At 42.3% G+C, this 14,302-nt stretch overlaps 1 protein-coding gene across 2 annotated transcripts; it reads right to left on the reverse strand.

Annotated features, from left to right (window-relative positions):
* Positions 1–1,805: 1,805 nt before the first annotated feature.
* Positions 1,806–13,975, reverse strand: LOC308295141 (betaine--homocysteine S-methyltransferase 1-like). Of its 2 annotated transcripts, XM_080738129.1 has the most exons (8): positions 13,865–13,975; positions 10,425–10,557; positions 8,763–8,875; positions 7,244–7,435; positions 5,667–5,814; positions 4,675–4,857; positions 2,999–3,227; positions 1,806–2,125 (listed from the first exon to the last, which is right to left on the reverse strand). In XM_080738129.1, exons 1-8 carry the CDS (start codon positions 13,871–13,873, stop codon positions 2,041–2,043), a joined length of 1,092 nt encoding a protein of 363 aa, XP_080594255.1. In that variant the 5' UTR covers positions 13,874–13,975; the 3' UTR covers positions 1,806–2,040. The 2 variants fall into 2 exon arrangements, with proteins under 2 accessions (XP_080594255.1, XP_080594256.1); XM_080738130.1 differs by lacking the exon at positions 7,244–7,435.
* Between the last annotated feature and the right edge of the window lie 327 nt (positions 13,976–14,302).

Below are 14,302 nucleotides of genomic sequence, written 5' to 3' on the forward strand. Positions count from 1 at the left end.
CATGCAATGATGCTGATGACCGTATCATCGCATACTGTATGCCAGTCGTAAAAAGGCGAGATAACACTGCATTCCATGCCAAGCAGCTACCACTCAGAATCACATGGAGCCACTCAAAATGTCTGAACTCCCTAAAGGGCGGAACTCTCTAAAGGCCCATGGCAAGAAGTATCCATTGACTTCACTGGTCCTTTACCATCAAGTGAGTACCTGCTTATAGTCTTTGATGAGTACTCAAGATTTCCCAAAGTGGAGATAGTCATGTCCACAGCAGCCACTACAGTGATTCCCAAACTGGTCAAGATCTTCTCATGTCTCTGGATTCCAGCTGTTGCAACAGACAACGGATTTTGCTTTTAAGTGGTTAAAAGGTGATACATTTTATGGTGTCTTATAGGACCCTCTGGGGGGGTTAAAGTTCACATCACATAATCAGGGACAATGACCTTTGGATGGACACACCAGGACACAAGGTCTCTTTCTCCTCACCTCCCTATCAACTCATTAAAGACCACTCATCATTAACTAGTCTCAAATGACATAACACTTGCTAAAGCAATCATGACATGCTGTTTTTACCAATCATAACAGTCTTTGTCCTGGACCTTAAAATGTGTATTAAAATGTTAAAACTGAAAACATATATGGAGATCCCTGTTCCAATGTCACCAATATTAAGGACATATCTCGTCCTTTAGGGCGAGGTCGCATGTCGCCCTGAGGCGTCTTACTAGTTTACTTAACTCTGAGAGTTTACAAATGTTACAAATTATTAATATATTTTGATGACCCCTGCTCACAACTGAATGCAGGTCTGACGGGATTCATGCTATTTAGAAATATGTTATTTAATAAAAGTGAAATTCTTGCAAAATTAATAAACATAGCCCTCATAAAACACTTTTATGAACAGCAGCAGTTCTGTAAAATAATAGGATTCAGGAGTCTGGTATCTAAACATGCAGTAACACCAAAAGCATTTTGTTGATGATAACAATAATTGAAGATTTTTTGCGTTAAAAGTTATTAAGACACACATTAAGACAGACACACACCGAATGCAGAATTCAACACCACATACCGATCTGCTATCAGATACTATGCTACAGTAAGTCTGATTTATAGGATGGGGTATATAAATTAACTATTAACCACATTAACCCTGAAGTCCAATATTTTGGGCATTTCATAGGTGAAAATGTTCAAAGGTTTTCAAAAAGTTCAATTGAAATATAGCAAAGATAGCAAATCTTTCTTTTTTGCTATTTGTTGTACGACAAAGTTTATGTCTTAAGTGGTTAATGTGTGACTTCAGAGTCAGACTTGCAGATAAAATGGTCATTGTGTGCAGATGCATTTCTAAGTGTGTTTAACTGTTTGTAGGAAGACAGTACATTGCAGTGTTATTTGTATAACACTGGAAATGCTGGAACTGGTAAACATTTAATGATTTGGGAAAAGGAGGCAGAGGGACAAGGATAAATCAGGGAAAGAAAGCAGAGACTTTAACTTCAGAGAATCATCATGCTTCATTTTACTTTGTCATACGACATTGTTGCATGCTGAATAGGGCAATCTACAAGCTCACATGTGTTGTAGCACAACAAAACATATACATCAGCTCAGGCAGTTCTGTTGAGGAACTGTTACTGTTAATTACAGTACATTGCATTTATTCTTTATTCATTTGGAATCTCATACACAAACATTATTATAGGGCAGGCTTGTTTAAGTTTTGGTGTCAATTTGGGGAGCTTGCATTGGATGGATTAGGGTCCACAACAGAAAATAATACATCACAACAATAATATTAATATTAATTTTAATAATAATAACGACAATAATGACAAATTCTAGTCATTTCTAATATATTTCTTTCTAAGATAATGTTTATTTTCATGTAGACTTAATGCAGGCTGCATAAAATGTTTTCGTGGGCCGCTTTGGTAATCCCACTCTCTATACAGTACATACAGTATGTTATACAGGGGAATATTGTGCGTGTTTGGTGTCAGTCATTTCTGTGATGACCCATGGTGTTCACAGGTCTTCTGGGGTGGTCATGGAAGGGCATCTGGGGCGTCCAGAAGCTGGCAGAAGGTTTTCCCAGTATTCACGATTAGCTCTGAAACAGAGGAGCTACTGTGAGCTGTTCATCCTTGTAATTAGTTTTTGCATGCGGTGCTGTGATAACCAAACTGTGGCAGGGGGCGTGTGTTGTTGTAGGCTGCCAGTGGAGAGCATTTAAAACCTAGATTAATCAAAACTCTTTCACATAAAGATAATTTTGATATTTGTTATAGGCTAGTTGTGGTCTGCCATCCAATTGAGGAAGAACAATTTATAAAATGATATCGTCATAGACATATTTATCGTCATTGTCCTTGGTATATGATGACCCTTTAAGCCATACTTTGGATGCCACCATAACTTGCACTTTATTTTGAAGAGCCACGGAAGCCCCGATCGTGTCCATGTTGTGGAAATTCACGGTCTAAACATGGCCGCCCGTATGTTTACATTCAGACGAAAATCAGAAAAATCCTAACCGCGGCTTACCATCGCGGTACAGTTTGGCTGTAAAAAAAAAAAAACAGTTCATGGCGTTCTCTCCGTTTTTGGAAGTAGATTCCGAGATAAAGCTGTTTCTTTGCATCAGCAATGAATAGGAGCCTATGGAGATTAGACGCTTTCTGATGCTGGCGGCCCGAGTTGCATCATGGGATATGTAGTGTTTTCACTCACCAGCGGCCGCAGCAGCGCCTGTTTACCTGGTTACCATGGTAACCAGTTATCTCGTCTCTGGACGAGATTGGCGGCGATAGTGTTAAAATTGTTATGGTGAAAATAGCCTATCGACAAGCTCAAGATTTTGTAGATCAGCTATTTTCGCTGATCTACAACCTCTATCTTCTCCTAAAATGACATTCTCAAAACAGGGATGTCAGGTTGAAAGTGGCTAATGCAGTATGTAGCAGTGTTAGCCTGAATCTCTTACTTGGCTCTGACCCACGGCTTGGTGTGCATCTTCAGGGCTGCACCCCACACTCCATGCTTCTCTGAGGCCGGTGGGAGGAAGCCTCTCTCGGAGGCCAGCTCCTCTGATATGGCCCTGATGTGATAGGGCTCAAACCCACAGCAGCCACCGATGTAGCGGACGCCAGCATCATAAGCCTCCCTGGCATACTTATGACAGTCCCAGCGGGTCAACCCCCTGGGCTCCATTGCTGTAGAACAAGAACAATCTATTGTTATTCACGATTCAGTTAGTTAATTGCAATTAACTCTTTTACCGCCAAACAAACGCTTGTTTCTTTTTTCACACCGCTGAACGAGCGTTCGTTCTTTCCCTGGCAGAGCCTGTCTGAGCAGATGGGGGGAGGGGAGGGTGTCTGCAGCAGCAGCAGCACCAGGCATTAGCGACTTTAAGCTAGAATATTTTCAGCGATCAAAATGGTTAAGCAAAGCCTCGGCGGCGACGGGTTCCCACCCCTTTCAGTGAACGCTTTGGTTACCATGGCGACGCGTACACGTAGCAGACGGAGTAGGCGCTACGTGGGAAGCGACCTTCTGCCGTAGTAGAGACGGCTGTGGCGACGGCAGGTTTATCTATCGAGCGCGGATCATTTCCGGTTACCGTTGTCATCTGCCGTTGCCATAGCGTTGCTTAAGGTCGCTAGTAACGCTACTCTGAAATCTTGAGCGTAAATAATCATTTCAGCAGGATCACTTTTCTGGGCGTTAGTTTTTTCTTTTTTTTTCAGCCTGGATCTACTTTCTCTGTTTCTTTGTCTACAACTGGTGCAACCGAGGGAGAGGGGGGGAGCCTCTCGCTTCGTATTGGCGGCGCCCATAATGTAGATTTTTTCCCCACGACTCCACGAGAGATAGAACTGTCTTTTACAAAAGATTGCGGTTGAAAATAATGGATGGATATGTTTCTATAAAATCGTTAAGCTACTTTGATGGCAGTATAAGATAGGCAGTAACAGAGTTAAACTAATATACTTAGTCCATATTTATCCATGATGCTATCACAGATTGCAAATCAGACAAAACGGTTTTATCTGAATTGGATTGGAAAGGAAGCATTCATTATGTTATTATGTTAACATTCACAGGCTAACATTGACAGGCTTTCAGTAATTGAAGCGTGTGTAAGTTTGTTAAATGTATTTTTTTTTTATAGCTAATGTATTTGTTCAGTAACAGGGATTTCCCCATCTCTCCACCTCTTCAATAAACAGACTATAAATGTTTAGGTAAAAAAAATACATTTTATCCCATCATTTCGGGGGGAGAGAACCCACAAAGATCATTTGTCATCTTCAATTTCACAGTGTTCAAATTCCAATTTTGTCTGCTCACTTTTTTGTTTCATCATTTCCGATTTCACTTGTTTATCCTGTATTCTGTATGAGTTACCTCTCCTTATTGGAGCAAATTGGTATCCAGACTGGATTTTTCTTTTCCTGTTTATTAAAGAGCTGGAGAGAAGGGGAGACCCCTAAAAAATGATATAATTTAAGTGCGTTATATTTATGATTATTGTTATTAATATTATTATTTTATTCGTCGTTGTGTGTGTGTGTGTGTGTGCAGCTGGATCTCGGTGCTGACCATCACTGGACAAACACAAGCCAGCTAGATACTTATACATGTGTTAATACTGACCAAAAGGAAACTCAGGCAGGCGGAGGTATCCAGAATGGTTGCATTCAGGTGTGAGGAATCCCAGAGGTTGGATCATAAGATGGGCTTTGAGACCAGCCTTCTCCAACCCCTCTTTCATCAGCTTCACAGTGAGTAGGCATGATGCAGGGTCCAGGTGACAGTTAATTCCAACTATATCTGCTCCTGTAAGTATGCACACACACACACACACACACACACACACACACACACACACACACACACACACACACACACACACACACACACACACACACACACACACACACACACACACACACACACACACACTTATAAACAAAATAGCAAAATAACAGAACATAGCTGAAACTCCTGGTTAACTTCTGGTGAAGGTGGGGGAGTTGCACTTTATTTTGAGATACTGGGTGAAATTCTTTGTCTTTTAGATCATTCTCAGTGGAGCTAGAAAGATTGGTGAAAATAAAAAATTGCTCAATGGTGGCATGAGGCTGCTGCAGCCCAGTAAACAAGGCAGTAAATGTGTTAAGAAAAAGAAGGAAAAAAACAACAACAACATTTTTTTGAATCCAGGCTTTTCGAGGGCCCCCCCACCTTGGGGCTATAAGTCTGTTCCACTTTTCCCCCCTGTCTGACGCCCCTGCTACTTACTATCTAGACTACTTACTGTACCTGTTGCTAAGCCATACCTTAGCTTTTGCTGAACTGACACCATTGCCCCATCACCTTAAAAAGTGAGGAGCTACTCACTTCACCCTGGTATGAATGGCGTCTAGCAGATTACCAAGCGTGTTTAGGAAGGGAGCGCTCGGTTAGATGTCACAGTTATTGTCCACGACATCCAGTTATTGTCCACGACATTGCAAGCGGCGCGAAGGCCAGCGGACCTTGGTCCTGCTCTTCGCGCCCGAGCGGGGGCTCGGGAGGGCAGGAACTTGTACAAGCTTGGGTATACACTAGACGCGTATGAATGAGCCATAACACAGGTCACATACCAGCCTTCACCAGCCTGACGGCACATTCTCCAGGTGGGACTCCATCAAGGTCTCCCTGAGGGGCTATGCAAAGCGTGGCTCCCACTGGTTTACCACTGGTCTTCAGAACCTCCACTGCCCACACAGCCTCTTCAACATGAGAAAAGAACTGCAGGAGAAACCTGTGGTCGGTTATAACAACTCTTCTGGAAAACACACACGTACCCTTAACTGGCCTGTTTGCCTCAATAACTCCTGTCTCCTATTGTCTCCCTTTCAGCTGTCCTACTGTTTCTCCTCCACTATCTCTCTCTCAGCTTCCCTACTGGCATGTCTCTCACACTTTCTCCCTCTGGGCTGTCCTATACTGTCTGTCTGTCTGTCTCACTAGGCAGTTTACAGTTACAGTTTAGGCATTTAGCAGACGCTTTTAATCCAAAGCGACTTACAATAAGCAGATAATACATCACTTTAATAAACAAGATAATATGTCAGAACATCAGCAACAATATGACAAATGCATATGAATATCAATCTAAAAACACAATACAATATAATAATACAATATAATACAATATAATAAAATCAATCTAAAAAAACAATATAATCAGTAAAGAAAAAAAAAGGTTCTAATAAACCTAGAAAGCAAACGCTAACTAGCTTCATGTATGGTCATTGAGTGTTTCAGTAGTGCTATGGGTTTAGGTGGAGTCTGAAAAGGTGAGTCTTCAGTCCACGGCGAAAGCTAGCGAGTGAGTGCGTTGTTCTAAGTGCGACAGGGAGTTTATTCCACAGCTTGGGGGCCAGGAGGGCAAACTGTGTCGGACGAGTGGATTTTTGTCCTGGGGTTTTTAGCGAGGGTTCTGTCAGCATCCCTGTGTTGGCTGATCTAAGTGAACGGGTGGGGGTGTAGGGGTTGATCAGGTTTTGGAGGTATGGAGGAGCCATACCTTTGGCTGCTTTGAAGGTCAGCATCAGTGTATTGTATTCAGTGCGGGCCGCAACCGGGAGCCAGTGGAGGGAGTGGAGACATGTGAGAACTTAGGCTGGTTGCCGCGGCATTATGGATCAGTTGGAGAGGTTTAAGTGCACATGCTGGGAGACCAGTGAGGAGAGAGTTACAATAGTCAAGTTTTGATATGACAGATGTCTGGATGAGGAGCTGGGCTGCCTCCTGGGTGAGGTAAGGTCTGATTTTACGGATGTTATAGAGTTTGAACCTACAGGACCGGGTGACTGATGCAATGTGTGCCTTGAATGATAGCTGGCTGTCCAGGACCACACCAAGGTTTCTAGCAGTTGGAACCAAAGTCACAAATGCATTATCTATGGAAATAGTGAGATCTTGCATGGGGCAAGACTTAGCTGGGAAGAAGAGAAGCTCCTTCTTGTCCGGGTTCAGCTTGAGGTGGTGGGCTGACATCCACTGTGAGATGTCGGCGAGACTGTCAGGCAGACTGTGAAGAAGAGACAGACTGTGTAGGAGAGACAGACGGCAGGAAAGCTGAAAGTGAAACCGTGTAGGAGAGACAGAACAGAACCTGCTGAGCTAAGAATCATCCATTCAGAATATTACAATGTTACAGTCCATTATTCACCTCCACCATTAAGAAGTCGATGTCCTTCTTGAGAAAAGCGTCCATCTGTTTCTTAAAGATGGTCTTCACCTCCGTCTCACTGTGGGTGCTGTTGTAGCAGGGCGTCTGAGACACCCCCCCAGCCACCAGCGCTCCACCCTCATTGGCTACCTCCCTCGCTAAGTCACAGGCAGCCTCGTTGATTTGGGTTCCCTGTGTCAGAAAGCGAGAGAGGTGGGCTATTCAGGAGGATGCCACTGGAACAGAGACTGTTACGGTCTATTTACTATAACTAGCCCTTACCCGTTCAAAGATATGCGCTCCAAAATGATGTGCAGTGTGTGGGTTATGGGATGTGCACTGTGCACACAGTATATGAGGGATGGAAAGTAACTTTAACTGGTGCTTGCATGATAATATGTAGGAGCATCAATGTAAGAAATACCCGTTTCGTTTAATGGTTACCCCCCCCCCCCCCCCCAGCCCGCCCGCCCGCCCACCCGCCTGCGCACACACCCGCCTGCCTGCCTGCACACACACACACACACACACACACACACACACACACACACACACACACACACACACACACACACACACACACACACACACACACACACACACACACACACACACACACACACACACACAGAGCTGGTTAAACATTTTGCCTCATGCTAGATGCAGAATAGATGCGCCTCAAGCTAGATGCAGAATAGATAGGAGCTACACCATAAAAATGCTAATATACAGCATACGATTTGTGAAAGTGACAAACGGGCTTCACAGTTATGTCAGGTGTGTTCATATGCTGATGGTGATGCGATTTCAGATCAATTGCTCGAGCCACCGAGGAGAAACGCTGTGACAGACAGACAGACACTCACTCACTCACTCACTCAGACATTCGCAAAATTATAGTATAGATGATGATGATTATGTAAGGGCTAACGTCTGCCTCAGTGGTCATTATCGAGTGATAAGATCCCGCTGATATGGCACCGACACGATAGCGGAGGTGCCATATATATAGCCTGAAGGGATCTTAATCACTCGATAATGACCGCTGAGGCAGATGTTATCCCGCTTATTACACAGCTAATAAATTGACCAAAAACTAAAAGCTAAACAAAGTATTTCCTTGCTCACAATAGTGAAAGTATTCCACAAGTGCTGCGCTGGGCGCCCCCAGCGCAACACGGTCGCCTTGGAACACAAGGAAGTGGTGTTGGTCAAATAGAATCCATTTCTGTCACTGCATCGTCTATTTCTCGCTTCAAATATTTAAAAAACATATTCTTGAGAGCAACGTTTAGTTGTAAATGACACTGTGTGTTTGTTTACTTGGCTCTCGTGTTGGATACGGCGCTAAATTCACGCAGTGCAGCCTGAGTGCAGCAGGTGCTCTGAGCCGTTGATTAGACTGAGGTCCGTCATAGAGCGGAGCCGTCATTATACAGATATAATTCACTGCTGATTTCAGCGATTGACCAATCAGAATCAAGCATTCAACCAAACCGTGTAATAAAATAGTACTAACAGTGATGTTGGTGACGTTGCCACTGATCTCCAGTTTGTCATCGCTGCAGTAGAAGGTGAAGGTCTGAAGCACGTCAGCTCCAGCCCTGAGGAACTCCCTGTGCAGTTGGCGAACTGGCGGTGTTCAGGGGAGTAGACCAAAGAAAAGCTTTTTAAAAACCGTGTAGGGTGTAGGACAGCCTGGTTTACAGTATATTACAACTCTCATATTCTCCACAATAAATATCTATACAATTATTACACAAGAAAAGACCTGTAGTTAGGGAAAGTTAGCCAAATCTTTGACCAATCTCAGAAATAAATGCTTACCAATAGCTTTCTTAACAAATGTGTTCATAAAGGTGTCTACTATCACCTCTGAATTAAAAAAGAAAAAAGCATTTCTTGGGCTAAAAACGGCCCCCACAAAACTATGGTTTAGTGATGAGTCATCACTTTTCACAGTTTTGTGGGGGCCGTTTTTTTTTGTGCAAAACAAATGCTTGCAATGGATTCAGAATCATGAAACCCCCTAGTTTCACCCCTCACATGCTACTTAAAGCAGATTTATTTGTTTGTATTCTTTTCCTATATACAGTAGTAAAGTCAATGGGACCCCAAAGTTTCTGAAGCGAGTTTGGTTGGAATAAATTCAGAGGTGATAGTAGACACCTTTATGAACACATTTGTGAAGAAAGCTATTGGCAAGCATTTAGTTCCCAGATTGGTCAATCTATAACTTTCCCTAACTACTGGTCTGGATTGGCCTGTGACAAGTGTGACATTATGCAAGACATCAACATTATATAGCATACACATACAGTGTAGGCTAACCCTACATGTTGTATGGAGGGCTAAGTTGACCTTAAACTGGCACACAAGTAGTAAATTGTTTTGACAGATGATTAACCTTTGTTTATGTGGTTGTGTGAATCTGTGTGTAAGCGTGACTTTAACCTTTGCCAACCTGGTCATAATTGCGACTAAAATGCATAGAAAATAACTAAAATAGCCAATCTACAGTAATGCCTGATGATGTGACACATTGTGATCTCATTCATGAGCTATAAGCACTTTTCAAAACATGGTTACAAAGTGCTATACAATAACAAGATAAAATACTGTGCAGCAAGTTAAAACAACAAAAACGGCCAATTAAAACGAAAGGTTAGGACAAAGAAATCCAAGAACCTAAGAGAAGGTGTTTTCAAGTTACTCAAAAGAGAGTGTGTGTGTGTGTGTGTGTGTGTGTGTGTGTGTGTGTGTGTGTGTGTGTGTAGCAGGGACGTGCAAAGAATGTTAGAGGCAGAGGCTGACATTTCTAAAAGGGCTTTTTGGTGAAAATATTTAAAATGGCAGACCTCCAACTTACAGTAAGCTTACAACGCGGCGTGCTGCGATGCGTTGTGAGCTATTTCCGGTACTTCATATCATATCACACTAAACTAAGCATAATCAAGTCAATACTGGAGATGAGGGCAATTCTTTCAACATAAGACGCTGCATTCAAGTTCAGGAGAGTTTGAACAAAGTAATTCTCTTGAACGATGCCTTCAGGTATGGAATGGAAAGAGGGCATTTGCGCTTCTTTCACCATAGTGAAACCTGCATGCATGGTCTGGAGAGGGCAGGGGCTCTAGCCCCCTTTGATGTCTATGTGTGCACGTGCCTGGTGTGTTAGTACCTGCTTCGGGGTGCTCTACAGCGGCCTCAGGTGTCCAGTGACCTGCCTTCACATAACCTCTCTTCTCCAACGCCCATACATAGCCTCCATCTCCTATAACCAACTCCCCTGCATTCAGACGCTCCAAAATACCCTGAAGGCAAGGCAAGTTTATTTGCATATAGCACATTTCAACGACCAAGACCATCCAATTCTATGTTCATAAAACATGAAGACACATCATAAAAGGACATTCATTTGAACTCAGTAAATGGAAGAAGAAAAGGGAAATAAGTCAAACAACTAAAAAGTCGAACTCTTTTAAAAAGAAAAAGACTAAGAAAAAAAAATATTCCAAAATTACAGTGCAGAAGAATAATTTAAATGGGTATTCACAAACTGTGGTGCGTGCCATGCAGCCCCTGGGGTGCAGGCGCATGACATGGATAGTGTAATGGTGGTGCTGGTGTTATAATTACAAAAAGAAAAGAAAATCCTTTGCGGTAGGTTGCTGGGCTCATATAGACAAACACAATCGGGCACTTGTTGGAGCGGCTGGCACCGCTCAATAACAGTAGTTATAGTTCTGATTAGAGACATATGGCAGACCTGTCCCATATGACCTGAGGTCTGGTTGGTATCACAAAATATCAGAAATTGATTTAGACCCCGAACCATTCAATACTTTGTAAACCAACAGCAGTATTTTTGTATCAATTGTATCAATTCTTTGACATACAAGGAGCCAGTGTAAATATCTAAGAACTGTGAGTGGTATGGTATGCCACAGTTTTTTCTGTTATTAGAGCAGCAAAATTCTGAATCAACTGCAGTTGTCTGGTCTATTTATCTTTTTAGGGAGACCTGTAAAGACACCATACAGTAGAGGTGAGACGTTCGCGAACGAATCAAGTCTTTTGAACAGCTCTTTGAAATGAATGATGGGATCCGGTTCGCAGTATAGGGAGCCGTTCCTTTCCAATGAACAGTGGTGGGAAAAGTACAAAAAGTCTTTACTTAAAGCTATACTGTGTAAGATGCTCAACTAGTGGTCAGTAGGCCTATAGCAAACCGCGGTCGCGTCCGCGTCTTTCGGACGTTTTTCGTACCTTCACACCCCCGCGTCTGCCTCCACCTCGCCGAGATCTATCTTTAGAGGGGTCCCTGGTTCCTGTGCGTTCAGGCATTCCGGAGAAACGGACTACTTCACCCTGCCTGGTAGGCGAGATTACCTTTTGAGTATAGAGACACACGGGCGACTACAAATATGGCCGCCATAGCGACCCCACTTCAAGATGCGCTGTGATTGGCCGGCAGTGTATAACCCTCGCTGTGATTGGCCGGTAGTGTGATGACGCAATTTTTCCGCGAAAACCGGTCCCCGGTAGGGATCATAGAAAACATATAAAGAGAAGGCTTTAGAAGCTGAAAATAACGGAGTGGGGGTTCTAAAACTTTAGCGATTTAACAGTTAAAACAATTTTAAGATTTGTTTTATAAAAAAAGTTACATGGTATAACTTTAAGTACTGCAATGTAGAACTATACTCTGCCACAAGTAGAAGTTCGGAATTAAAATTGAGTAAAAGTACAAAGGTATTGGTATCAAAATGTACTTAATACTTAAAGTACCAAAGCACTCATTATACAAAATGTCCCATTTCACAAGTTTTCCAATTAATAAAATGTAGAAAAAACATTTGAAAATAGCAGATCTAAAGATCACAATGCGTCGCAATGCATTGTGAGCTTGTAGATCAGCCATTTTCAAATGGCGGAAATGTATAATACATATGGGCCAAAAATGTATATAGGGTTGAAGTGATTTGTAATTATAATCAAATTCTACAAAGTAACTAAATAACTGAAGTAACTAAATTACTAAAGTAACTAAATAACTAAAGTAACTAAAATGAGCCAGTCTTTTGAAAGGAATGGATCTCAGAGATCCGGCTCACTTTAAAGAAGCGTAAATCCCATCTCTACATAACCATACAGTAGTCAAGTCTACAGAAGATGAATGCATGGAATGCATGTGTTTCTAAATCCTGTCTAATCCTGTTCTAAATCCTGACACATACAGTCAGTGGTGGAAGTACTCAAATGTTGTTCTTAAGTAAAAGTATCAAATCTGCAACGTAGGAGTACTCCGTTAGAAGTAAAAGTCCGGAATTCAAAATGTACATGAGTAAAAGTACATAAGAATTGGCGTCAAGTTAAAGTACCAAAAGTAAAAGTATAAAATGTTTGAAAATAGCAGCTATTTTCAAACAGCCTAGGTATATAGGGCTATGTTTTATAATATAATAGCCAAATTTATATCCGCAAAGTAACTATAGTTTTCAAATAAATGTATTGGAGTAAAAGTACAATATTTGGATCCGAGATGTAGCGGAGTAGAAGTAAAAGTATTGAAAATAATCAAGTAAAGTACAAATACCTAAAAATTGTACTTTTGGACTTTGTAATCGTGTCATTGGGGTTGTAAAGATTCAGGGCCATTCAAGGTTTGTTTTGGCCTGGCTTGTGCTTTTAGCTGTGCTCTGACTTTTAATCAGGCTTCCTGGCTCCAAAAACAATAACACCCCACACACACACACACACACACACACACACACACACACACACACACACACACACACACACACACACACACACACACACACACACACACACACACACACACACACACACACACACACACACACACACACACAATGTATGTTTTAACAAATTAAGAGCCATATACTTCATAGTTAACCTCTGGTGATCGTTAACAACGGGCGGTTTGATCCGGTCTAGGCGGAAACCACAAGCCGAAGAAGCGGCGTCGCTCTGTTTTGGTTCCCTCCGTTTGTTTCCCCAATCCCTATTAAAATGCTCGAGTAGCCTAGTGTAGTCTTGCCAGTCGCTACGAGTTGGAATAAAAGATGCATATCCCAAACACATTTTTCAAAAGCAAAACTACGCCGCAACAAGGAGTTTATTAGGTAGGCTCTAAAAGTATGTCCTTGAGCGTAGGGGAATTATTTTGGGTTAAAACTGAATCCGGTTTGATATTTCCGGCAAGTTGTAGTCCTTTGAGTACTACAACATGACGTAAAGTGGTTTCCTCTCCCGACCGGATCAAACCTCGAAAAGTGAAGTGATCCCAGACTACTTCATAGTAGGACGAATAATGAAAATAGCAGATCTAAAATTGACAATATACGTAACTGATCTGCCAGCAAAATAGTAGCGATTATAAACCGTGCTTCAGAAAGCCTTCCACTGAAAAGAAGAGCAATGTTATTTTTACTTTCTTCAAGTTAAACCGGCACTTAATTTTACTGTAAAATATTTCAAAACAGGTTTAGGGCTGCTTAATCAGGATTTTTGCATGAGGAAAATAATATTTCACACGGATGGCACTACTGAATACATTAATACACGCATAATGTAGGCTATGTTTCTTTGACATACCTTCTTCATGTTGTCCTGTCAGTGTCAGGTTTGTGTCTGCCTGCGAGCAAAACGGGTATGGCAGGAGGAATTTATACTTCAGTAGAGGAGAGTGCATTCCTACTATTCCTAGGCAGCCAATGGGATTCCTCATGCATGATGGTTACGTAACATGGCCTCTTTGAAATTGCCATTGACCAAAGGCAAATCACATGGACAAAGGGAAATGAACTTGGTTGGTTGCTCTCTGGGTAATAAAAAATCAAACCTCGGTTCGAAGTGGAGCGGTGAGTGTGTGTGTGTGTGTGTGTGTGTGTGTGTGTGTGTGTGTGTGCCTGCCTGCCTGCACAACAGCGCCCCTCCTTTAACTTGTGTGGCCACACAAGGTATTGCCGGGCTACAGACATACCCAGCCAGCCAGCCACATAGCCAGCCAGCCAGCCAGCCAGCCACAGACAT

Source organism: Nannobrachium achirus (assembly GCF_963921795.1).
Source record: "Nannobrachium achirus genome assembly, chromosome: 12".
NCBI lineage: Eukaryota > Metazoa > Chordata > Actinopteri > Myctophiformes > Myctophidae > Nannobrachium > Nannobrachium achirus.